Source organism: Mus musculus, chromosome 5, assembly GCF_000001635.26.
Source record: "Mus musculus strain C57BL/6J chromosome 5, GRCm38.p6 C57BL/6J".
NCBI lineage: Eukaryota > Metazoa > Chordata > Mammalia > Rodentia > Muridae > Mus > Mus musculus.
The window spans coordinates 16,270,857-16,297,608 of record NC_000071.6 but is presented as its reverse complement, the minus strand read 5'-3'; the positions used below and the strand labels follow the sequence as shown (position 1 = coordinate 16,297,608).

The window sequence follows — 26,752 nt, the reverse complement described above, 5'->3', positions numbered from 1 at the left end:
GTTATTTAGGGGAATGGTTAGAAGCGGAGGGCCTTGGAACAGTCTGCAGGATATCTGCTAGAGGACAAGTCAGGAACTGGGGAGAAACCAAGGTTCATATTAAGGTGAAATTTCAGCAGTTTAAGACACAGAACTGGGCATGCCAAGATCTGATACCATCTAAAGCTGGAGGCATGAACGTCTTCCTGGCTAAAGATTAAAAGGGAAAGAAAGAAAGAAAAAGGCTTCACCACAGAAACTTGGCCTACATCCATATGAATAACAGTGGGCTAGAGCAGGAATTCCCCAGAATCCTAACATTCTGTTCCCATAGAGACAGAGGGGGCAGGTACTTCTCAAGAGTGAAGAAGGGAGGAGGCAAATGGGGAGAAGTGGGAAGGAAGGTAAGGAGGGAGGGATGGAGGGAGGGAAGGAAGGAAGGAAGGAAGGAAGGAAGGAAGGAAGGAAGGAAGGAAGGAAGGAAGGAAGGAAGGAAGGAAGGGAAGGTAGGAAGGAAGGAAGGAAGGAAAATTGTGAGGAGCACATGTACACATACAGGGTTTGGAAAGAGCCTACTGGTCATCTCAGCTGAGGCAGCTCCAGAGAGAAGGCATCAGTGTTTAGGGCAAATCTTCACCATGCCTTGGTGGGGAACGAGCAGCAAAACAGGGCAGCAGACATGGCTGCTCTAGGAATCATCCAAGTGTCATGGAGGCTTAAGGAGACTGAGGGAAGAGAGAAAAGAAAGAAAAAGATGGCAGAAAATAGAAAGGAAACAAGCACAAAGCCTGGGAAGATGGAGGTATGGCCCCATGGAATCCTGAGGAAAGTGGGGGAGGGGCTGGGCTGGGGAAGATGGAGGTATGGCCCCATGGAATCCTGAGGAAAGTGAGGTGGGGGGGGGTTGGGAAGATGGAGGTATAACCACATGGAATCCTGAGGAAAGTGGGGAGGGGCTGGGCTGGGGAAGATGGAGGTATGGCCACATGGAATCCTGAGGAAAGTGGGGAGGGGGGGGAGCTGGGAAGATGGAGGTATGGCCACAAGGAATCCTGAGGAAAGTGGGGAGGGGTGGCTTCTTTACTCCAGGAGGCAGAAAGGAGCAGGTACAGGGACAGGCTGCAGCAGCTCAGGCCTGCAGAGAGGCACCTTGCTACCAGAGGCCTAAGCTCTCTTAAGGAACATAGAAAATAGAGCTGAGACAGGAAGTCAAATGTCCCAGGAACATTTGATAAGTAATCCACATGGGTCCTTTTTTGTATTTTGAAGAGTGCTTTCAGGTATGTCAGATGGATGATAATAAACTTTCAATATATTTGTTTACTGTTTTTTATAAACTCAAATGTTGAAAAGAATTATCTTCAGACTATAGGACCCAGGCCATGACAGTGTCCATCCCATAAAAATAGAGACTCTTCTCTGATATGATACAGCCACAGCCTAGGATTTCCATTATGAAAACAAGAGAACATAAGAAGTCTTGTATTAGTGACCAAGCCAAAAATAGTTTATTAATATATCACTACTAAGTATCTGAGCTAAAAAATTAAATATAGTTCCAAGAATTACTATTAATTGATTTACTTAAATTATAAATCATCATAAAAACGCAAGCTACACAGACAATGATTATAGGATTATGAATTGCCCAAGTCTTCCTTTGGCCTTGACCCACTTCTAAGCAAAGAAGCGAAGTGTCTCATTAAGTCAGTTTCATACAAGTCAAATGAATGTAAATTCAATTCATTAAGTGCAAATTCAGTGGTGTATATAGAAATCTTACAACTGCTCATAATAAAACTCATAACAAAACTCATAAATAATGCAGATAAAAGAATTACTTGCAATATATAATTCCCTATAGCTAAGCTTATTGTCCTGGGAAAGCAATGACAAATTTTAAGGAGTCTAAGTTGGATAGGAGAATGTTCCAGACATCAGACTTATATGTTTTTACTCTGTATGTGTGTGTGTGCATGTATGTATGTATGAATGGATATATTTATGTATATTCTTATTTTAAAAACCTTAAATAGCAGCTTCTTGTAAGAAATACTCAGATATTAATTTAAAACTGAATATTAAAATCTTAGAGCAAACCTATGATACTATGTAACATTATAAACTTTAGAACTTTGGTGACTGAAAAGATACTTTTAAGGACAATGGTTTTATCAGTTAAGAGAATATTTTTCATTAATTTATGCATATTTATTTACCATCTCGATTGTAGCCTCCCTCCCCTTCTTCCTTCTCCCTGGCACATCAAGTCTCACCATTTTCCCCCACTGAGACCAGACAAGGCAGCCCAGCTAGGGGAAAGAGGTATAATGGCAGGTGACAGAGTCGGAGATAGCCTCCTGCCCCAATTGTTAGGGGACTCACAAGAAGATGGAGCTGCACATCTGCTATGTATGTACAGAGGCCAAGGTCCAGCCCAGGCATGCTCTTTGGTTGATGTTTCAGTCTCTGAGCCTCCATGGGCCCATATTAGTTTCTCTGCTGTAGAAAGTTAAGTTCTGTAGGTCTCTGATGATAACCAGCATTCTGCATTCACTTGAGACTAGAAGCCCATGGGTGGACTTGAGTGTGAGCAATGGAAAGTGTTTCGCTGAGATCCAGCCACTCTGCCTCCAGCTCCTCCCCAGTGTACACGCTGTTCCTGGCCCCCAACACGCCTTCCTTCTTCATTCAATATTCTTTTCAGAATCCTTTCCTCACAACATTTTGTTTTAAGCACCCAGTATTTTTCTCCCTCACAGTTCTATGAATCATTATAGACTCTTAACATGGCCAAAAGAAATGCACATTTACCACTTCTGTTTCTTTAGTCCTTGGCATTGAAATCTCGCTGAATGGAGCCATCAATCTTCTTCATGTTTTACATGTGGGGTTTAAGGAAATTGAAGTTGGTGTGAAATATTCATCAGAGTTATTGAGTCCAAGCGTTAAAAGGGGATGAATGGCCTGCTGGCTCTGAAAACTTTTGCTGAACTTCTATGCTGCTAAATATAAAAACACTTCAAATAGTTACTATTAAAACAGCTAAATGAGAATATGTAGAACTCTTATCAGAGTTCAGCCCAACTTAGGTGCTAATCCGCAACAACAACATTGAGAAATTATTAGTAAAGTAAAAAATACTGTGTGCAATACTGAAATCAGATCATATTCCTAATTAGGGACAATGCACATGGAAGCAGTCTTCAGCTTTAGAATAGCTTGAGGCAAAGTTCACTAATTAGATGGCCGAGGTATCTCAAGGGTTAACTTAGTTTGAACAGTTCTGAGAAAACCACAATGCATTTATTTCAATACTTAAAAAAAAAAACCTTCTTAGAGAATATCATGTTCAAGTATACATATCCATTATGTATATTTTATGTATATTTCAAGTCTTTTAAGGCCAGCTTGTATTTTATTTTATTTTATTTTATTTTATTTTATTTTATTTTATTTTATTTGCTTGTTTGTTTTTGTTTTTCCCAATGGCAGTAGCTGCTTCTGTTCTGGGCTCTTTACTCATTTCTTCATCCGGATATAATGAACCACTGCCACTGGAAGATACACAGCAAGCCAGAGCTCCGTCCAGTCAGAGCAGCAGCCCTCCAAACCTTTGGGAAAGTGCCCTTTGGTTTAGGAACAGCAGCTGCAGTCTCACTGTATGGAGCGAGCACAAGCCTCCCTCAGATAAGGGGAATGGAAACGAGAACCTGAAAATCCTGAGATTTAAGGAAAGAGCACCTGAAGATGCTGTCTTCCTCTTGGAACCTCACACAAAGAGTAGTGGCATGTCTGTCTGCTCAGGCGTCCCTTCAGTTTTGAACACTTTCTTTCATGGAAGATATTGTTTCTGCACAGACTCAAAACTGTAATAGGCAAAATGGGATTTAATTCAAGACTCCTTGGATTTTGAATCATTGTTAAATAGCCAAACTATTGCTTCTAACAGCCAACCCATTTATGTCTGGAACTGTAGCTGAATAACTCCCAAGCAGGCTACTTGGTTTGGGATATAGTTTTTTTTTTTAATTAAAATTTGAATTTCTTATTGTAACTTAACTAGAATAAATAATAGGTAATGGGCTTACCTATTATTAGTTTACTAGTTGATTAGTTTAAACACAGGACTTAAACTTATCTTCCTACAATTTTGTAGTCAGAAATTATAGTAAAACTGTTGTTATTCAGAGAATGGGCACCAGGGGGCACTGTAGGAAAAATAAAAATAAAGAGCACAGACTCCAGCTTTGAAATCTTGGCTATAACTAGCATTTATGTACTGATTCCTGCTTAAAAAAAAAAAAAAAAAAAAAAAAAGTTTCACTTTAATTGCCATATAATTTCATAGGAAATCTTAAGCTAAAGGTCGTGTCAAAATTTATTTTAAGGCACTGAAAAAATAGCCAATAAGTGTGGACCCAGGTACTCAAGATTGATTTTAAGTGAAGGATTTCAAGGTATCTCTACTTGGAGTCTGACCACACCTTCTGCTTTTCTCATGGTTCTGATTGGTAATAAAATTAATATTGCACCAGCAACCTGGTTCATGTTGTGATTACCTGCCAGTATTTTCAATAACACAAGCAGAACTTTTATTTGGAGTACACAGATAATAGACATGCTTGGGACATATTTAGAGGACCTGAGATATAGAGTTAGTGAGTCACCAGAATGGAGGGAGAAATTAGGCAAAGGCCAATATCTCGTCTCTCTAATCAGGCAAATGTCTGAGTGGTAGTTCTGCCCAGAACCAGTGAGGGTGTTTCTTAAACTGCCCTGGACTTCAGGAACTGAGAGCCATGTTTGCTGTGCTGTGGAAAGCGACCTCTTTATCTGACCTACCAGGAACTCCCTGGCTGCTGGAGACGACTTGCTTCTGAATCTTGTCTCTCTGCGCAGAGCTGATGCTTATATTTTCTTGCTGCTATTACACTGCTGTAAGCTGAACCCAGGACTCAGACAAGTGGTCTGTCAGTGACCAATGAGCTACATCCCCATTCCTATCCGCTACTTTCAAATTTGAACCTATAGAATTATTGATTTATTTTATCAAATTATTTTAATGAAGTAATATACAATTAACAGCATACTCATTTATAATCTCCAATTATGTTTCATAGGGGATTGATTTTATTAATTTTCTTAGGCTTTAGCCATAGTGCAATTTGTAAGTCTCCATACCATGATGTAACAATCTATTTTTTCAATAGGAAATTTCTCCTTTAATTAAATATTATTTCAAGGTCATAATCCATTGTGTCTAAAAGATTTTATTTTAGTTACATTCTTATAACATTATCTTTAACTCATAATTATCTAATGAATTGGTGTTTTACATTAGTAATAAAATGCTTATTTCACATGAATTGGGAATTAAGTGAACCAGGCTGAACACGCGCCACCATGAGCATGCTGAGGTGAGCTTTAGCTGGGCTCGCATTGGACAGTTAGGAAAACTGAGCTTATATGAGCTAGAGAGACCGCACGCAAAGACACACAACATCATCCACTCCAAAGTCACTTCAGGTCACAGCGCCGAACATCTCTTCAAGGTCTAAATTGTTCTACTTTAACAGAAAACCAGGAAACAACCCCAGCGCCACAGGAACTTTTTTCACATCTGGCTTCCTTTTAAAGGTTAGAACTGTTGGGAGCCGCCCCCACATTCGCCGTTACAAGATGGCGCTGACATCCTGTGTTCTAAGTGGTAAACAAATAATCTGCGCATGTGCCAAGGGTATCTTATGACTACTTGTGCTCTGCCTTCCCCGTGACGTCAACTCGGCCGATGGGCTGCAGCCAATCAAGGAGTGACACGTCCGAGGCGAAGGAGAATGCTCCTTAAGAGGGACGGGGTTTTCGTTTTCTCTCTCTCTTGCTTCTTGCTCTCTTTTCCTGAAGATGTAAGAATAAAGCTTTGCCGCAGAAGATTCTGGTCTGTGGTGTTCTTCCTGGCCGGTCGTGAGAACGCGTCGAATAACAATTGGTGCCGAATTCCGGGACGAGAAAATCCGGGACGAGAAAAAACTCCGGACTGGCGCAGGAGGGATACTTCATTCCAGAACCAGAACTGCGAATCAAGGTTATAAGGTTCCCGTAACACAGACTGTTGAGAAGGATTCAACTGCCGAATTCAGAACTCATCAGCTGGGGAACGACGGTGATAAAGGTTCCCGTAAAGCAGACTGTTAAGAAGGATTCAACTGTATGAATTCAGAACTTTTCAGCTGGGGAACGAGAGTACCAGTGAGTATGTTTGGCCTTGAATTTTTTCTGGTGTTAGGAGCCCTTTTGTTCTTTTTCACATGCTATCAAGTGATTAAGATAGGGCTGAAAATTCTAGAGGAAATTCAGGACAAGCTATCAGAAGTAAAGCGGGAAGAAAGAGTAGGAACAAAGAGAAAATATGGTTCACAAAATAAGTATACAGGCCTTTCCAAGGGTCTTGAACCCGAGGAAAAGTTAAGGTTAGGTAGGAATACCTGGAGAGAGATTAGAAGAAAAAGAGGAAAAAGGGAGAAGAAAAAAGATCGATTAGCGGAGGTCTCTAGGAGATACTCGTCACTAGATGAGCTCAGGAAGCCAGCTCTTAGTAGCTCTGAAGCAAGTGAAGAATCCTCCTCTGAGGAAACAGACTGGGAGGAAGAAGCAGCCCATTACCAGCCAGCTAATCGGTCAAGAAAAAAGCCAAAAGCGGCTGGCGAAGGCCAGTTTGCTAATTGGCCTCAGGGCAATCGGCTACCAGGTGCACTCCCGCCCTATGCGGAGTCCCCGCCCTGCGTAGTGCGTCAGCCCGTAGTGCGTCAGCAATGCGCAGAGAGGCAGTGCGCAGACTCATTCATTCCCCGAGAGGAACAAAGGAAAATAGAACAGGCATTTCCAGTCTTTGAAGGAGCCGAGGGTGGGCGTGTCCACGCTCCGGTAGAATACGTACAGATTAAGGAAATTGCCGAGTCGGTTCGTAAATACGGAACCAATGCTAATTTTACCTTGGCGCAGTTAGACAGGCTCGCTGGCATGGCACTAACTCCTGCCGACTGGCAAACGGTTGTAAAAGCCGCTCTCCCTAGTATGGGCAAATATATGGAATGGAAAGCGCTTTGGCACGAAGCTGCACAGGCGCAGGCCCGAGCAAACGCAGCTGCTTTGACTCCAGAGCAGAGAGATTGGACTTTTGACTTGTTAACGGGTCAGGGAGCTTATTCTGCTGATCAGACAAACTACCATTGGGGAGCTTATGCCCAGATTTCTTCCACGGCTATTAGGGCCTGGAAGGCGCTCTCTCGAGCAGGTGAAACCACTGGTCAGTTAACAAAAATAATCCAGGGACCTCAGGAATCCTTCTCAGATTTTGTGGCCAGAATGACAGAGGCAGCAGAGCGTATTTTTGGAGAGTCAGAGCAAGCTGCGCCTCTCATAGAACAGCTAATCTACGAGCAAGCCACAAAGGAGTGCCGAGCGGCCATAGCCCCAAGAAAGAACAAAGGCTTACAAGACTGGCTCAGGGTCTGTCGAGAGCTTGGGGGACCCCTCAGCAATGCAGGTTTAGCGGCTGCCATCCTTCAATCCCAAAACCGCTCCATGGGCAGAAATGATCAGAGGACATGTTTTAACTGCGGAAAGCCTGGGCATTTTAAGAAAGATTGCAGAGCTCCAGATAAACAGGGAGGGACTCTCACTCTTTGCTCTAAGTGTGGCAAGGGTTATCATAGAGCTGACCAGTGTCGCTCTGTGAGGGATATAAAGGGCAGAATTCTTCCCCCACCTGATAGTCAATCAACTGATGTGCCAAAAAACGGGTCATCGGGCCCTCGGTCCCAGGGCCCTCAAAGATATGGGAACCGGTTTGTCAGGACCCAGGAAGCAGTCAGAGAGGCGACCCAGGAAGACCCACAAGGGTGGACCTGCGTGCCGCCTCCGACTTCCTACTAATGCCTCAAATGAGTATTCAGCCGGTGCCGGTGGAGCCTATACCATCCTTGCCCCCGGGAACCATGGGCCTTATTCTCGGCCGAGGTTCACTCACCTTGCAGGGCTTAGTAGTCCACCCTGGAGTTATGGATTGTCAACATTCCCCTGAAATACAGGTCCTGTGCTCAAGCCCTAAAGGCGTTTTTTCTATTAGTAAAGGAGATAGGATAGCTCAGCTGCTGCTCCTCCCTGATAATACCAGGGAGAAATCTGCAGGACCTGAGATAAAGAAAATGGGCTCCTCAGGAAATGATTCTGCCTATTTGGTTGTATCTTTAAATGATAGACCTAAGCTCCGCCTTAAGATTAATGGAAAAGAGTTTGAAGGCATCCTTGATACCGGAGCAGATAAAAGTATAATCTCTACACATTGGTGGCCCAAAGCATGGCCCACCACAGAGTCATCTCATTCATTACAGGGCCTAGGATATCAATCATGTCCCACTATAAGCTCCGTTGCCTTGACGTGGGAATCCTCTGAAGGGCAGCAAGGGAAATTCATACCTTATGTGCTCCCACTCCCGGTTAACCTCTGGGGAAGGGATATTATGCAGCATTTGGGCCTTATTTTGTCCAATGAAAACGCCCCATCAGGAGGGTATTCAGCTAAAGCAAAAAATATCATGGCAAAGATGGGTTATAAAGAAGGAAAAGGGTTAGGACATCAAGAACAGGGAAGGATAGAGCCCATCTCACCTAATGGAAACCAAGACAGACAGGGTCTGGGTTTTCCATAGCGGCCATTGGGGCAGCACGACCCATACCATGGAAAACAGGGGACCCAGTGTGGGTTCCTCAATGGCACCTATCCTCTGAAAAACTAGAAGCTGTGATTCAACTGGTAGAGGAACAATTAAAACTAGGCCATATTGAACCCTCTACCTCACCTTGGAATACTCCAATTTTTGTAATTAAGAAAAAGTCAGGAAAGTGGAGACTGCTCCATGACCTCAGAGCCATTAATGAGCAAATGAACTTATTTGGCCCAGTACAGAGGGGTCTCCCTGTACTTTCCGCCTTACCACGTGGCTGGAATTTAATCATTATAGATATTAAAGATTGTTTCTTTTCTATACCTTTGTGTCCAAGGGATAGGCCCAGATTTGCCTTTACCATCCCCTCTATTAATCACATGGAACCTGATAAGAGGTATCAATGGAAGGTCTTACCACAGGGAATGTCCAATAGTCCTACAATGTGCCAACTTTATGTGCAAGAAGCTCTTTTGCCAGTGAGGAAACAGTTCCCCTCTTTAATTTTGCTCCTTTACATGGATGACATCCTCCTGTGCCATAAAGACCTTACCATGCTACAAAAGGCATATCCTTTTCTACTTAAAACTTTAAGTCAGTGGGGTCTACAGATAGCCACAGAAAAGGTCCAAATTTCTGATACAGGACAATTCTTGGGCTCTGTGGTGTCCCCAGATAAGATTGTGCCCCAAAAGGTAGAGATAAGAAGAGATCACCTCCATACCTTAAATGATTTTCAAAAGCTGTTGGGAGATATTAATTGGCTCAGACCTTTTTTAAAGATTCCTTCCGCTGAGTTAAGGCCTTTGTTTAGTATTTTAGAAGGAGATCCTCATATCTCCTCCCCTAGGACTCTTACTCTAGCTGCTAACCAGGCCTTACAAAAGGTGGAAAAAGCCTTACAGAATGCACAATTACAACGTATTGAGGATTCGCAGCCTTTCAGTTTGTGTGTCTTTAAGACAGCACAATTGCCAACTGCAGTTTTGTGGCAGAATGGGCCATTGTTGTGGATCCATCCAAACGTATCCCCAGCTAAAATAATAGATTGGTATCCTGATGCAATTGCACAGCTTGCCCTTAAAGGCCTAAAAGCAGCAATCACCCACTTTGGGCAAAGTCCATATCTTTTAATTGTACCTTATACCGCTGCACAGGTTCAAACCTTGGCAGCCGCATCTAATGATTGGGCAGTTTTAGTTACCTCCTTTTCAGGAAAAATAGATAACCATTATCCAAAACATCCAATCTTACAGTTTGCCCAAAATCAATCTGTTGTGTTTCCACAAATAACAGTAAGAAACCCACTTAAAAATGGGATTGTGGTATATACTGATGGATCAAAAACTGGCATAGGTGCCTATGTGGCTAATGGTAAAGTGGTATCCAAACAATATAATGAAAATTCACCTCAAGTGGTAGAATGTTTAGTGGTCTTAGAAGTTTTAAAAACCTTTTTAGAACCCCTTAATATTGTGTCAGATTCCTGTTATGTGGTAAATGCAGTAAATCTTTTAGAAGTGGCTGGAGTGATTAAGCCTTCCAGTAGAGTTGCCAATATTTTTCAGCAGATACAATTAGTTTTGTTATCTAGAAGATCTCCTGTTTATATTACTCATGTTAGAGCCCATTCAGGCCTACCTGGCCCCATGGCTCTGGGAAATGATTTGGCAGATAAGGCCACTAAAGTGGTGGCTGCTGCCCTATCATCCCCGGTAGAGGCTGCAAGAAATTTTCATAACAATTTTCATGTGACGGCTGAAACATTACGCAGTCGTTTCTCCTTGACAAGAAAAGAAGCCCGTGACATTGTTACTCAATGTCAAAGCTGCTGTGAGTTCTTGCCAGTTCCTCATGTGGGAATTAACCCACGCGGTATTCGACCTCTACAGGTCTGGCAAATGGATGTTACACATGTTTCTTCCTTTGGAAAACTTCAATATCTCCATGTGTCCATTGACACATGTTCTGGCATCATGTTTGCTTCTCCGTTAACTGGAGAAAAAGCCTCACATGTGATTCAACATTGTCTTGAGGCATGGAGTGCTTGGGGGAAACCCAGACTCCTTAAGACTGATAATGGACCAGCTTATACGTCTCAAAAATTCCAACAGTTCTGCCGTCAGATGGACGTGACCCACCTGACTGGACTTCCATACAACCCTCAAGGACAGGGTATTGTTGAGCGTGCGCATCGCACCCTCAAAGCCTATCTTATAAAACAGAAGAGGGGAACTTTTGAGGAGACTGTACCCCGAGCACCAAGAGTGTCGGTGTCTTTGGCACTCTTTACACTTAATTTTTTAAATATTGATGCTCATGGCCATACTGCGGCTGAACGTCATTGTTCAGAGCCAGATAGGCCCAATGAGATGGTTAAATGGAAAAATGTCCTTGATAATAAATGGTATGGCCCGGATCCTATCTTGATAAGATCCAGGGGAGCTATCTGTGTTTTCCCACAGAATGAAGACAACCCATTTTGGGTACCAGAAAGACTCACCCGAAAAATCCAGACTGACCAAGGGAATACTAATGTCCCTCGTCTTGGTGATGTCCAGGGCGTCAATAATAAAGAGAGAGCAGCGTTGGGGGATAATGTCGACATTTCCACTCCCAATGACGGTGATGTATAATGCTCAAGTATTCTCCTGCTTTTTTACCACTAACTAGGAACTGGGTTTGGCCTTAATTCAGACAGCCTTGGCTCTGTCTGGACAGGTCCAGATGACTGACACCATTAACACTTTGTCAGCCTCAGTGACTACAGTCATAGATGAACAGGCCTCAGCTAATGTCAAGATACAGAGAGGTCTCATGCTGGTTAATCAACTCATAGATCTTGTCCAGATACAACTAGATGTATTATGACAAATAACTCAGCAGGGATGTGAACAAAAGTTTCCGGGATTGTGTGTTATTTCCATTCAGTATGTTAAATTTACTAGGGCAGCTAATTTGTCAAAAAGTCTTTTTCAGTATATGTTACAGAATTGGATGGCTGAATTTGAACAGACCCTTCGAGGCTTGCCATCATTCAGGTCAACTCCACGCGCTTGGACCTGTCCCTGACCAAAGGATTACCCAATTGGATCTCCTCAGCATTTTCTTTCTTTAAAAAATGGGTGGGATTAATATTATTTGGAGATACACTTTGCTGTGGATTAGTGTTGCTTCTTTGATTGGTCTGTAAGCTTAAGGCCTAAACTAGGAGAGACAAGGTGGTTATTGCCCAGGCGCTTGCAGGACTAGAACATGGAGCTTCCCCTGATATATCTATGCTTAGGCAATAGGTCGCTGGCCACTCAGCTCTTATATCTCACGAGGCTAGTCTCATTGCACGAGATAGAGTGAGTGTGCTTCAGCAGCCCGAGAGAGTTGCAAGGCTAAGCACTGCAATGGAAAGGCTCTGCGGCATATATGAGCCTATTCTAGGGAGACATGTCATCTTTCATGAAGGTTCAGTGTCCTAGTTCCCTTCCCCCAGGCAAAACGACACGGGAGCAGGTCAGGGTTGCTCTGGGTAAAAGCCTGTAAGCCTAAGAGCTAATCCTGTACATGGCTCCTTTACCTACACACTGGGGATTTGACCTCTATCTCCACTCTCATTAATATGGGTGGCCTATTTGCTCTTATTAAAAGAAAAAGGGGGAGATGTTGGGAGCCGCCCCCACATTCGCCGTTACAAGATGGCGCTGACATCCTGTGTTCTAAGTGGTAAACAAATAATCTGCGCATGTGCCAAGGGTATCTTATGACTACTTGTGCTCTGCCTTCCCCGTGACGTCAACTCGGCCGATGGGCTGCAGCCAATCAAGGAGTGACACGTCCGAGGCGAAGGAGAATGCTCCTTAAGAGGGACGGGGTTTTCGTTTTCTCTCTCTCTTGCTTCTTGCTCTCTTTTCCTGAAGATGTAAGAATAAAGCTTTGCCGCAGAAGATTCTGGTCTGTGGTGTTCTTCCTGGCCGGTCGTGAGAACGCGTCGAATAACATAGAACTATGGTTTATCAGTCAGATTAAAGCTGCGTTTCCCTCGTAGTTAGGACAGTTTGATTTTGGAGACAGAGAAAGAGAGAAAGAGAGAGAGACAGGTGAGGAGCTGCATGAAATGGGAAGCAGGAGGAAGCATGACTAGAATCAAAATGCAATCAAAATGTTATAAAAGAAAAACTAACACTCTAACACTCTCACCTGAATCCATTTTTATCCCTAGTATAAATATTTATTAATTCCACGCTGCAATTCCTAAGATGTTACTCAGCTATTTTTCTGTTTTTTTTTTTTTTTTGTATAATTTTAACATGTCCCTAGTTTATTGTCTTTTTTGTGGGTCACAGTGTAGAGTAGAGATTCTACTACATGGATCGATCGATCATCTACCCTACCATGGCACTTGATTGGTCAGGGCCTGAAACTGACAGTGCCTGCCAGCTTGATGTATTCCTGGCCTATTGTATTGAACAGAAACACACTAATAGAGAATTTCTACTATTTAGTTAAATACAGGAAAAGACGGTTCTGCCCAGGTCCTGAATCTTTTAAGCATGGCAGGTTCTCTTGAATCTACCATCTTCTGTGAACTTTAATTAGGTCCTCTCAAAACAAGGGCTGTGCTCAATTACTTAGAAAGCCCCTCAGGAACCCGGCAGCGGTGGCGCACACCTTTAATCCCAGCACTTGAGAGGCAGAGGCAGGCGGATTTCTGAGTTCGAGGCCAGCCTGGTCTACAAGGTGAGTTCCAGGACAGCCAGGGCTACTCGGAGAAACCCTGTCTCAAAAAACCAGAAGAAAGAGAGAGACAGAGAGACAGAGAGACAGAGAGACAGAGAGAGGAGAGAGAGAGAGAGAGAGAGAGAGAGAGAGAGAGAGAGAGCAAGCCAGCACCTCAGGTTCTTATATGTGACAAGAAAATATTGTATATAAAAGTATTAATAAACTCTATGTGCATCAAATTAATGGCACCAGAATCATGTTGTTACAATTATAATGTGAATATAGTAATGATAGTATCAAAATGGGTCTTTGTGTATAAATATGTGGTCATACATCAAAATTGTTAATAAATATTTTAATTTTAAATCAAATACTCTGACTTATTACACTCAATCTGTTCGAAATGTTTACTGTATTGCTACATATGTACCAAGAATAGTTTGTACTACATTGTATTTATATTTTAATACAGAAAATATTATGTAGGTTAATAGCACAGATATTATTTTGTTGTAACCAATTCTATTAAAATTATTCAGAATTGTAAATTTCAATAATTTTATTTTTATGAGTTTGTAAAAATTGTCATACCGTGTATTTTAATCATTTTTATTCCCTCCCCAACTCCTCCTGGGTACAGATTAGTTTTCTTCCCATCCAAATTCATGATTCATTAAAAAACCGAATTCATCCAGTAGAATTAGTGTTGCCCATATAACTTCAAGGATATGGTTAAACACTGGATTATAGATAACCTGCATTCCTAAAGAAAAATGACTCTTGGCATCTAACAATTTCCAGTAGCAACTTAGCCCGAAGCGAGACATGTAGCTCACCTCCTCTTTGCTGGAAGTACTTGTGCATGCTATCACAACTTCAAATTCATATGTCGATGGCTACTAGGGAAACTTTTAATTCTGTAATTGTCTTCATTTCCCAGCCTTTGAAGCAGTTAAAACATGCTATTTTTCTCACTGAGAATTAATCTGAATTTGGCTTTCTTGCTCATTTCTACTCAATGTTTCTATTTTTCTCCCGCCTTTTAGTTGACTATGGTGTCTTGATTCTACAGCACTTGCCTAACTAGAAGGGTGGACAGTGTTCTTTTGTAATTGCAATTCTTAAGATAAAAATCTCACTATTATTTCCATTACAAATGTTTTTCTTCTGGATACTTTGACTACAATTCCTGAAGACAAAAATGTTAATGATGAACCAAACAAAGATCCATCGTACTCTTTGATCTTTCCTCTCTACTGCACAGTGACACACACTTGGTGAGTATGTTCAATATTTTAATAACATCTGAAGCTGATTACATATGGCTTGTAAAGAAAAAAGCACTCACAGTGTAGTCATGGCTGAGTTTGCTCAAACAACAAATGCAGTGATGTACACATGTCACGTGTATCTGTAATGCAGAGATGAGGAAGATCGTGGCCACATGAGGAAACAGATTTAACTCATGTTACTAAAATTTGTTAGAAAGCAGAGAGCTTGCGCCATTTATTCAGTACTGCTATGACTGACAATAGCTAGTGCCTGACCACAGAAGTCAGTATGTGCTTTGTAACCAGAGCACAAAATAGTGTCTTAATTTAAACGAATATGTGTGTTTGTTCTAGAGTGCAAGAATGTGTGTGTGTGGGGGGGGGGGAGAATAGAGACAGAGAGAAACAGAAAGAGAGACAGAGTGGAAGACAGAGGGAAAGAGAGACAGAGTGGGAGAGAGAGACAGAGACAGAGATATTATGACTACCATAGTGCAGGTATGGAGGTCAGAGACAAAGCCTGTGAGTTGGTTCTCTCCATCACTTTCATGTGATTCTGGAGACAGAGCTCAGGCTTGCAAAATGTTTTACCTGTGGAGCCATCCTGAAGTAAGAAGCATGGATTCTGACAGAGGAATAAGCACATAGAAAATAAGCGAAAGACAAATATTTACGACATACCAGCTGGAGGGAAATGACATACATACAGAAACATGCAGTGAGGTGGAAAGATGGAGTGGAGTGGCAGCATAGCTGCGTAGGGATGCTCTCCAGGACATGCTGGTCCAGGAGGCCGAGAGGGAGCATGGAAACAGGTGATGGACTGAGGTGGGGATGTGCAGCTAAGACTTGGAATCAGGGAGCAGATTCCAGGTCTAACCTGTACATATCTAAAACATACATCACAGAGCAGGGCAAAGACACTTTCAGACATGGTTGACAGCTCCGATGAGCTCTTGTAAGAAGGAGAGAGCCCCTGAGGCCAACAAAACTGACCAATGAGTTAGGAACAAGGCCTGAAGGAGATTGCATTGGGTTGTATTCAGACCTACTGAGGTCACATACATGTTTGAAAGTCAAAAAGCAGATTTATGTGTAAGTTAACAAAAACAGCTGGAAAAGTAATTATCAATAAAACACAGAGTCAGTGCAGGGAAACGTATCACAGGGAGAAAAGTCCACTTTGCAGTGTACTCAAAAGGATGCTGTAAGCGTGGGTTAATAAAGCAACAAGATGATTAAATGATTGTGGGGAATGGAAAATGGCAACTGTTCCATCTGAAAGCAAGAGGAAACCTCTGCACAACGTCATCTTGTGACGACATAGCTTGCATTTTAAAATTGTAAAGAGGAAAAAAACGACAAGCAAAACAAAACAAACAACAACCACAAAATGATCCCATGCCTGACTCCTTACCTTTCAAGTTGTTATATTTGTCCAAAATGTCAAAATGATTTTTGCTCCCTTAAGAATTTGCTGACATGGAATTTTTTAATTTAATAGCCAAAAATAATTCTATGAGTTCTACTAAAAAATACGTGTAGTATCCGTTTTTATTTTAAATTCATTTGACTTTTTATTTCACTAAATAATTTAAGAACAAACACTAATTTAAACAAGTGAATAATTTTGCCAGTCTATTGCTCAGGCCAGCCAAAGTCATATTTTTTATACTCAAAATCAAGAGAATAACTCATTTGAAAGAGCTTAACCAATAAGTCCTGAAATGCAGGACTGTTTTTCTAGCAGCCCAGGATTCCAAATCAATCAATAATAGTCCTATTTTTAATAATATCTCACCTTCAATATCACATTGCTCTGTAGAAAATTACACATGTAACTAAATCCCCACCCTCCAAAACTTGGTGTGCCATATAATTTATGAAAAAAATCTTTATCCAGTTTGTCAACACCTTCTTATAAACTTACAAAGTAATTATGCTATCCTCCTCCAACCTTTGAAATTAGATAACCTTCATTAGTTTGTCTTATTAGACTGTGCCAAACATGTCCCTTTCTTTAGTATTTTCTTCATAGTTTGTACTTTTTTATGGTCATTTTTTAAAGACCACTTTTAAAAGTACCTGTCTATTTCTGAAAAACACAAGGACAACAGGGAAGAACTTAGTTGCTTTGGTGACCTTAATTCTACATCCACCCCATATTTGAAATTATCCCTTCTAATTTAAATGTGGAATATCCACCACTTGTGATTAAACACTCAGTCTCCAGCTGGTGTGTTTGTAGGATCCTTGAAGAGTGGGGCTTTGCTAGAAGAACTGGGCCACTGGTGACAGGCCTGGCCTTGGTGTCTCTCTCTGCCTCGACGTCTTCAGGGATAGTATGAGAAGTCACTATTCCTGTTGTCAAAGACTGGGAAGCAGCTTCACTTGTTACGTCTCCTGGCTGTGATGGACTACGTACATCCTTAAACAGTGAGCTTGGATATGTCCTTCAATCCTGTGTTGTTCCTTGTCAGGTATTTGGTCATAAAAATAAGAAAATAACTTCATGTAGCAACCCCAAATGATTACAGAGGAAAAGTTACCAGAAACTACCAGTCCAAACTGAGTTACCAAAATCTTAAAATCAGTGACTCACGTGGGTTCCAGAACGATGTGGAAGTCACAGAATAGATGCTAAATGTAATCCTTGAATAAGTGTGGATGTCCCAACATCCTTGTCCCCAGTGGCTTGGCATCTTATTCATGCACACACAATTACCAGTGATACAGTCACAACCATTGAGCGGGGGATTACTTGCAGGACTTGCTAGATCTGAGTCTGAGACAGAGCTTACGATTCTTCATGTCTAACCAGTGCCGAACTGAGCTGCCAGGCCAGGCTAACACTGCTGGGCCACAGGCTCCAATTAAGAAACAGAGATGGAGAAAACAACCTGCCTGTTCACTGACATAAATGAGCTGTGGGGCAACATAAACTTCTGCTGAAATCTAGATGGATGGGTATTTTATCAGACGTGAGATGAAATTACTAGCTGAGATTTCCTTGCTCACAATCCTCTCTTGGCAGACCACATGTCCTTTGTTCTATTGAGCTGTGAGCTCAGGTACTGTTTTCAATGGTGTTTTGAATTTTGCAAGGAGGTGATGTTACTTTTAACTTTAAATTACATATACAAAAATAACAAATTATTCTACGCCAAATAGAATCTAAAAACAACAAGACGAGAAGATCATGGCCTTGCCTGGGACCTATAAGAAATATCTCAGCAGGAAAACTGGAATGAAAAGCTGATAGGAGTAGAATTGCCCAGGCAGCACAACTCATGCCTCCACCCTGAGATGGAGTTGATGTCAAATGGTCAAGTTGTGGTCTTGGAATCTGAAGGACCTGAAGTTGTACCCTATTTGTAACTTTACAAGTTAGCTTCCTGCAGTTTCGTAGATAACAGGAAAAAAATAATTTGAGTCCTCTGGGTCAGAGTTGAAGGCCAATTTATTAGTCATTGTAGGACCAGTGGCCAGAATCACTATGCGTAGGACAGCCAAACACCAATTACCCTGGGTTGACAGCAGCAGGACCAGGGGTCACTACACATGCAGAGACAGTAAGATTTGCTTCAGGCAATAAACTACAGGAAGACAAGACACTTCCCAGTCATTAGAGCTACCAATAGCCCCCCAATCCTCTCCTTCAGACAACATCTTAATTACTTTTCCATGTAAACTTCTAGAAACTAGGAACCTCTAGTTTCACTACCCTGAAATATATACATTTTCAGAAATTTGATGTTTAAGGCTTAGACCTGAAAAAAGATTATCAATATCAAATATTCCTATTGCCTATATACAATTGGTAGAGAAGTGTCAAAGGATGAAAATTATAGCGGGAGTAATAGCTACAATAATGACTAAAATATATAAAATACTTTGCATATGGCATTCTTTTCTGTACTTCTTATGGTTTAAGAAACTAAATCTGATTCTTTCAATGAAAAGAAAACTGTCCTGTATAAGTCTTGTAGTTTCAAAGGTTTTACCTTATCTCCCTACACTTCCAGGAGTCCTTTTAAGAGAAAGAGCCGAGAGGAGGAAACAGAAGGCCACTCATTTAGTTGTGAGCCCTACTGCATGCTAACTCTGCTATGATGTGCCCAGGATCCTGTTGCTCTTCTTTCAGCACTGACCAACAAGTACTGGCTTCTTGATTCACAAACTATGGAAAATAAAGATGTAGCAACAAGGCTGCTCTGGCAAAGGATCGCATTCAAAGACCTAAATCTTTGTGATCTGGCTGGAATGACTATATGCCATATACCTTTAATTCCTTTGGCTAGAATACAGACATACCATTAGTATATACCTTTAAGGTAAAATTAATTCGTAGAAGGAAGCAGCCATGTTTCAAAGTGATGTCTAATTGAGGGACAGACAAAGTGATGAACCAGAGAGAGATTTGACAGAGTGAGTAAGAGGTAGGGTATACACAACTCTCATGAGGACAGCATAGGAAAGAGAAGCTATGTAAGTGCAATTCCAGAGGTCAGAGACTCTGTCAGTTGGGAGACAGTGCAGTGAGTGTGCAGAGGAGCTAAGTTCATTCGTGAGTTGGTGCAGTTCAGTGCAAGTCAGCAGAGGCAGTTGAAGTCAGAAAATGAGAAAGAACCAGAAGATTAGAAGATTGCCCAAGTTAGATTGAGGCCAAGCAGAACAATTCAGTTAGAGACTGAGAGAAGCCAGATTGAATTCATCATCCTGGAAAGAAATTTGAGCAAGAACAGCCGAGTTAAACCAGCTATCAGAGTTTAGAAAGAACTAGAAAGGGCAAGCTTAATCAGCAGTAAGCCTCCGAGACAATGCCATCAGGCGAATAAAAGTTACCTTGACAAAAGACTGTTGTGATCCTCAGAATATATTTGTCCACTGTCATGAATTATTTAGAAAGGCAAGCACCTCTATGCAGGGAAGCCAGGTTTGTTTTGAAAAGCAAACACAAAGGAAAGTTTACTAGAGCAGGGCTTTTCCTTCTCTTTTCAGTAGGACTTGTTGCTCATCACTCCGAATGCTGCACAAGCATTTCTAAAGACTGTCGTTAATAACCCCATCCTAGGCCTGGGGTAGCACTAGAGTTTTTTTCAAGGAAAAAAAACCTCTCTGACAAGATTCCATATTTTGATTATTCCAAAAATATGCATTTTATTATTTTTATTTTTGTATGCAGAAGCCCACTGAGACCAGGAAAGGGTGTCAGATATCTGCATTTAATTACAAAAGGTTCTGAGCTGTTGTAGGTGCAAGAAGCAGAACTTCAGACCTTTACCAGGGAGGCAAGTGCTCTTAACCTCTGAGCCACCTCTTTAGCACTAGGATTATGCTTTATGTTTTGTTTTGGCTTTTGTACAGTGAGAAATCAAAGACAGAATTTTATAAAAACCATGAATCACAAGAACTTCTTGGAAGAAAACTGAATCAAATGTCCTTACCATAACATTGACAGTCTGATCTAACTTGTAAGTCAGGAAGCATGAGGCTGTATTGGTGCTGGGAAGATCTTTGGTTGTTAACATTGAATATGTCACCCGCAATCAACACACATTTTCCTCTCATCCTCTGATGGTTATGCAGCATTTGACTTTAAGCATCAAACTCCCTCACATTCATAAACAACGTCTGCTCCCTGTGTCAACACTGGGAAATTCTTCCTGTAAATCAGAGCATGCTGTGACTGAATTGCTGCCCTATCATCTACCACTACTTGTATCAAAGCTCATAACTAGATTAGTGGGAAAACAGCTGCATTGTGCTGCATTTACACTTTGCCTAACAGCAGGCTTCCTTTTTGCAACAAAGAACAGCCTCCAGACTGCAGAAAACATTTAAAAAGGAGGTGACTTTAAGTCTCACATCTTACACATGACTCAGGCATAGAACTTACCTTTAATCAGATTTAGGCATGAACCCAAAACCGAGAGGCTGCAGTTTTCTGTCAAGTGGTTCTAGGCAAACATGGGGAAGCAGTAATAGAACTTATATGTTAGGATTACAGTATTCTTAGGAATATGTATTTTTGGATACCTGAAGGCTTTGGCAGGGGCAGTGACTAGGTATATCCCTACAGAACCTCTGCCAGGGCCTTGCTATTATGCACTGATGGAGTGACAGAATCATTAGGTTATATTGTTGAGTTTCATATAATTTCAGCGAGAAAAAAATAACTCAGGCATTTATGCGCACATAGAGACACATATACACAAACAGACACATGCCACACACATACACAATATACTTATTCACAACATACAGACATATACATATATACTACACATAGACAAACACCACAGGCAGACAGACATACACACATATCACACACACACAGAACACACATACACACACATTCACACAAAAAGACATACAACACATCTACACATAGACACATACACACATTTTATACATACACACACTATACACAGTCATATACACAGAGAAGCACACAGAAACATATATTGTACAAATATACACAGGCACACAAAAATATACACAGAGATAGAAACAAAGACACATGCAGACAGAAACACACACACACACACACACACACACACGCACACACACACACACACACACACACACAGAGAGAGAGAGAGAGAGAGAGAGAGAGAGAAACATACCATACATGCCACATGGCACAATATGAAGCTTTCTTCCCTAAGAATCTCCCTACTATTAAATTGTTAAATCTCCATTTGGTTAGAGACTAACGCCTAAAAATAACATATAACTTTAGCAAAATGTTGTAGAAGAATGAACCCCAATTGCATCTGTTTCAGAGAGTTTGTACATAAAACCCAGTAGCTAATAAAATAATTTCTGTTAATTGTGGACTTGTGTGGCTGACAATAGCCATGGAACCATAAGTAGAAATGTAAAGTAGAACAGGATCCAAGAACATAGAGGACAGGAAGGAAGTAATGACTAAAACCATACATTGCCCCAGGTAGAAACACACAACTTAGATGTGTATTTGTCTGCAAAAAGAATAATAATCCAATTAAAATATATTTTCAAGGCCCAATATAGCAAATTTCTTTATGTAATTCCTCTATAAATACACAGAAAGCATCTTTTTGATAGAGAAATACATTTATGCTTTTACAAAGAATTTCTTGAGAATAAGGAGATGGTCCAGTTCTTAAATTGATTGCCTTGCTTGCCCAAAGGCTGGTTGAATTAATGGGTTTTAAATAAAGGGAGAAAGGAGATGTGCAGTTGGTTGGGTGAGGCCATTGGTGTAGGTCATGGAGGAGATGCAGCAGGAATATGAAAATGCTCTATATGAGATACCCAGAGAATTAATATAAATGTTATTTTTTAAAGTGTGATGATGTAGTTGTAATTTCATTACTATGGAGACTCACAGACATATCCCTCGTGATTAATAACAAACTAGCCTAGCCTACCTGGCAAGTTCTAGACCAGTAAAAGACTATGTTCTTAAAAAGGAAAACCCCAAAAGATAGACAACATCCAAGGAAAGACAATAGATGGTCCCCAAACTCTACACACCTTTGCACATAAGAACATATGTACCTACATAAAAAATTCTTTGCTTTTTAACAGAATTATTTCTATTTTATTTTTGTAATATATTTTCATGGATCTTTAAAGTCAGAAAAGTTATACTTTTTCTTGAAGATTCAGCTTCATAACTTTTTTAATAAGGTTAAATTTATAAATATATATGGCAATGCTTCATTTCTGTCTTCTTACGTGAGAAAATTACTGGAATTCTTTCTGCCCTTTCCCCGTTGTCTTAGTGAGGTTTGTATTCCTGCACAAGTCATTATGGCCAAGAAGCAAGTTGGGGAGGAAAGGGTTTATTCAGCTTTCACTTCCACATTGCTGTTCATCACCAAAAGAAGTCAGAACAGGAACTCACACAGGGCAGGGACTTGGAGGCAGGAGCTGATGCTGAGGCTATGGAAGGTTGCCACTTATTGGACTGCTTCCCAAGGCTTGCTTAGCTTGTTTTCTTATAGCACCCAGGACCACCAGCCCAGGGATGACACCACCCACAATGGACTGGGCTCTGCCCCATTAATTACTAACTGAGAAAATGCCAGCTGGATCTCATGGAGGCATTTCCTCAAGGGAGGCTCCTTTCTCAGTGACAACTCCAGCTTGTGTCAAGTTGTCACACAAACCTGTTAGTCAGTACAACTGTCTATAAAACTAAATCTAGCATCCTTTCCTACTGTGTAAGGTTGTAAAGATGAATGGTTGTGCCACATTTCAATCCATAGTTTATCTATCACCTATCTATTTTTATCAATTATCTCTCATCTATAGATCCATCCATCCACCCACCCACCCACCTACCTACCTATCTACCTATTACCTGTCTATCAACTTATATCTATCCCTGTATTCTCTATATCTCTAACATATGAACCTTGTATGCATTATCTATGTACATATAAACTCCTATGTTCCCTGTATGTAACTGAAATTTAAAGTATAAATAAAAATGAACAATTAAGATCATCTTTGTTTCTGTAGTTAATATGTTCAAGATAGGGTTTTACTGTATAGACTAGCCTGGCTATGAACTCATGGGGACTCTGCTGCATTTACCTCCTATATGTTAGAATTATAGCATCCTTCGCATGCACAGATTTCTTTGGTCCTTCCAAGTACTGATTTTAGCTGTAGCCATTTTTCAGATTAAAACTAGGTCTTGAATAATATGATTGCTTAAAAGCTACAAGTAATTTTAAAATTATGATTGTATTCAAATGACCATTCTGATATAATAAAATTAAACAAGGTGTATATTTAACAAAGAGTTCAGTTTAGTCTGAAGAAAAATTGGTCTTCTGTTTAACAAAAGCAGTAAACAGCAAGATGAATAAAAGAATTAAAACCTGAGGTAGATAATGAAGCCAGCAAAACTTTCATTGGGGGGAGAGTTAAATCACTATTACTTCTTTCAGATATCTTAATGACATAAGTGCTCATTTTTCAAGAGTTCTATACATTTTACTGTCAGCCTTCTCTAATCCAAATGTATAAGAAATATTTTCATGATTAACTTAAGGTATCCATGTTTATTGTCTTAGTTAGGGTTTACTGCTGTGGACAGACACCATGACCAAGGCAACTCTTATAAGGATGACATTTAATTGGGACTGGCTTACAAGTTCAGAGGTTCAGTCCATTATCACCAGAGAGGGAACAAGAGCATCCAGGCAGTCATGGCGCAAGAGGAGCTGAGAAGTTCTACATCTTCATCTGAGGGCTGCTAGCAGAATACTGACTTCTAGGCATCGAGGATGAGGTTCTTAAAGTCCACTCCCACAGTGACACACCTACTCTAACAGGGCTACACCTGCTAATAGCACCACTCCATGGGCCAAGCATATACAAACCATGACATTTATTACTACCTGATCATGTGTGTTCTCTGTTACTACTAAGAATAAGACAGTCTATTTCTCTTATGGTTAAGCTCACATACTCTATGCACAACAGTGGGATACCCATATGGTGATGCATAAGTAGTTTTTGTGTATTGGTAAAGTTCACATGAGCCTGGATCAAAGAAAGAACAAGGAACTGTCTTACATTTGTGGTTTTTAGTAATTATATCTTTTAAGAAGTCATTTAAAGAGCTGAGACAAAAGGATGGACCATCTAGAGACTGCCATATCCAGGGATCCACCCCATAATCAGCTTCCAAACGCTGACACCATTGCATACACTAGCAAGATTTTATCGAAAGGACCTAGATGTAGCTGTCTCTTGTGAGACTATGCCGGGGCCTAGCAAACACAGAAGTGGATGCTCACAGTCAGCTATTGGATGGATCACAGGGCTCCCAATGGAGGAGCTAGAGAAAGTACCCAAGGAGGTAATGGGATCTGCAACCCTATAGGTGGAACAACATTATGAACTATCCAGTACCCCGGAGCTCTTGACTCTAGCTCCATATGTATCAAAAGATGGCCTAGTCGGCCATCACTGAAAAGAGAGGCCCATTGGACATGCAAACTGTATATGCCCCAGTACAGGGGAATGCCAGGGCCAAAAAAAAAAAAAAAGGGGAATGAGTGGGTAGGGAAGTGGGGGGGAGGGTATGGAGGACTTTTGGGATAGCATTGGAAATGTAATTGAGGAAAATATGTAATAAAAAATATTAATTAAAAAAAATAAAAAAGAAGTCATTTAAAATGTTTACTTTCCAAAAAATATATAGTTAAAGCCAGGTGTGGTAGACTTGGGCAGGTAAATCACTGAGACACTTCTCAAAAACAGCAATAGTAGAAGTACAAATCTAAAGTTGGAATGGCTTCAGCAAAACAATGATTACAATTTTTATTAGGCATTGTGAATCTCAGTTTTGACTCCAGCTGTGTTCTACCAGTAGGAAAAGGGCTGTTAACTGGTGGCCCAATGTTGAATGCATAATACCTATTCAAAGGTGATGTCATCAGAAAATTCTTTTAGGATTTGGCAATAGCATTGTTCACTGTCTTACTTGGACAGATGTTACTGGTGGCCATACGTTCTGTACATGCCAACATAACCTGAATCTGACCAAGACTACACTCCAACCTCTGCACTGAAGACAGCATGCTGTGAAAGAAAGGGAACTGATGTTACATGGGTTAGTCATTTCACATAAGAGCATATCTCCCCTTTGAAAATATGCACCTTTGTATACTATTTCCTGATGGGCAGAAGAATGAGCTCAACTCTCAGAGGGTTGTGCTACTGAACAATGCATTATTCACTAGTTTCCTTCTTTAATTTCTGAATTTCACAATCAGATTTTTCTAGAGTAACTTTCCATATCAACTATTTGAATTTAAATCTTTATCTCAGTAACTGTTTCTAGGGAAACTAATCTTATTTGATACCACTCTTGGTAAATAGATGCTCAGGTTGATATTCCTGAAGAGACCAATTTACTAGACTCATGGCAATAGAAAGAAAGAGCCTTGGTTAAGGAGTGTACTGTCCATAACTGGAGCCAAGAAGACTGCTCAGGCATTTGGCATCACTACACTACAGATTCAGTTATAGTAATCTGAGCATTATGTAAATGGAGCAGGCATAGTAGATCACTGAGAAATGTGAAGACAATAATAATTGTACAGCTAAGCGCTGAGAGGTCTTTAAATTCCACTGAAGAAAGCGATATCCTTGGTCCAGCCAAATGTAGACCAAGAAAGCTGGAAAAGTTTTATGGACCAATTCCCCTTTCTTACTGTGGTCAACATGTCCTAGAAGAAAGGGATTTATATTGAGAATGTGAAGTAGAAAGGTGTTAAGCTGCCACAGCATCTATCCAAATGCCAGGATGATACACAAGGAGGTGGATGTGTGGTGCCCTTGAAGATACTGTGCCCTCGGTTGACCATATCTGTTTGTATAGATATACATGGTTCCCTTCTATTACAGCGCAGTGGCATCTCCACTCAGAGAGACAATAAAAAACGACATTTGCTCTCTTTATTATTTCATCCCATCCTCTCTCATGGCTCTAAGCAACAAAAATGCCAAATTTCAATAGACACCACCTGCAATAGTACAGTCCGTGCCAGGAAAACAAGAAAACAGAATATTCAACAAAGAATGAGCAGGTATGTTGAATATGAAGCAGCAGAAGCCAGAAGTACACACGGGAAATGGATTTTGAGAGGCCTTGAGGCAAAATGCACTTCACTGTAATTTTATATCGAGAACCAGATATCTCCTGGAATAAGGAAATACATGTCTTTCTATACAGGTGGAAGCCTCTTGAATAGTTTGCCCAGGAAGGAGAAATACTGGAAAACCTCTCTTAGGCAGAGTTGAAGAAGAAGCTGAGGATAAGCTACGGCAAAATGAATGAATTGTGTACAACTGTGTGTCACATCCATGTTTCCTAGAGATTGTACTTCTCCAGTCGAATTGCTAGAGAGTGGGGGTGGGGGTAAAATGATTCATCCTCTGGAACCTACCTGTCTCAGATAACTACAATGATTATTAAATGACCCAGTGAGTGTAGCCAAGAAATGAGAGAGGGAGAAAGTATATACTTAGAATGAAGAGTGCAGGTCT

General features: G+C 40.9%; 1 protein-coding gene across 12 annotated transcripts in view; it reads right to left on the bottom strand.

Moving 5' to 3' along the window:
- Positions 1-26,752, bottom strand: part of Cacna2d1 (calcium channel, voltage-dependent, alpha2/delta subunit 1) — a 440,248-nt gene that overhangs the window by 76,903 nt on the left and 336,593 nt on the right. For 2 of the 12 annotated variants that reach the window (XM_030254085.1, XM_011249742.3), the window contains exon 11: positions 536-704. The exons of 8 other annotated variants lie outside the window; for them this stretch is intronic. In XM_030254085.1, coding sequence (XP_030109945.1) covers positions 536-562 — 27 coding nt within the window. In that variant the 5' untranslated portion in view covers positions 563-704. Of the gene's footprint in view, positions 1-535; positions 705-12,624; positions 12,728-13,879; positions 17,162-26,752 lie in introns of those variants that run through there. 2 more of the 12 variants (XM_011249743.3, XM_011249741.3) reach the window with 2 other exon arrangements.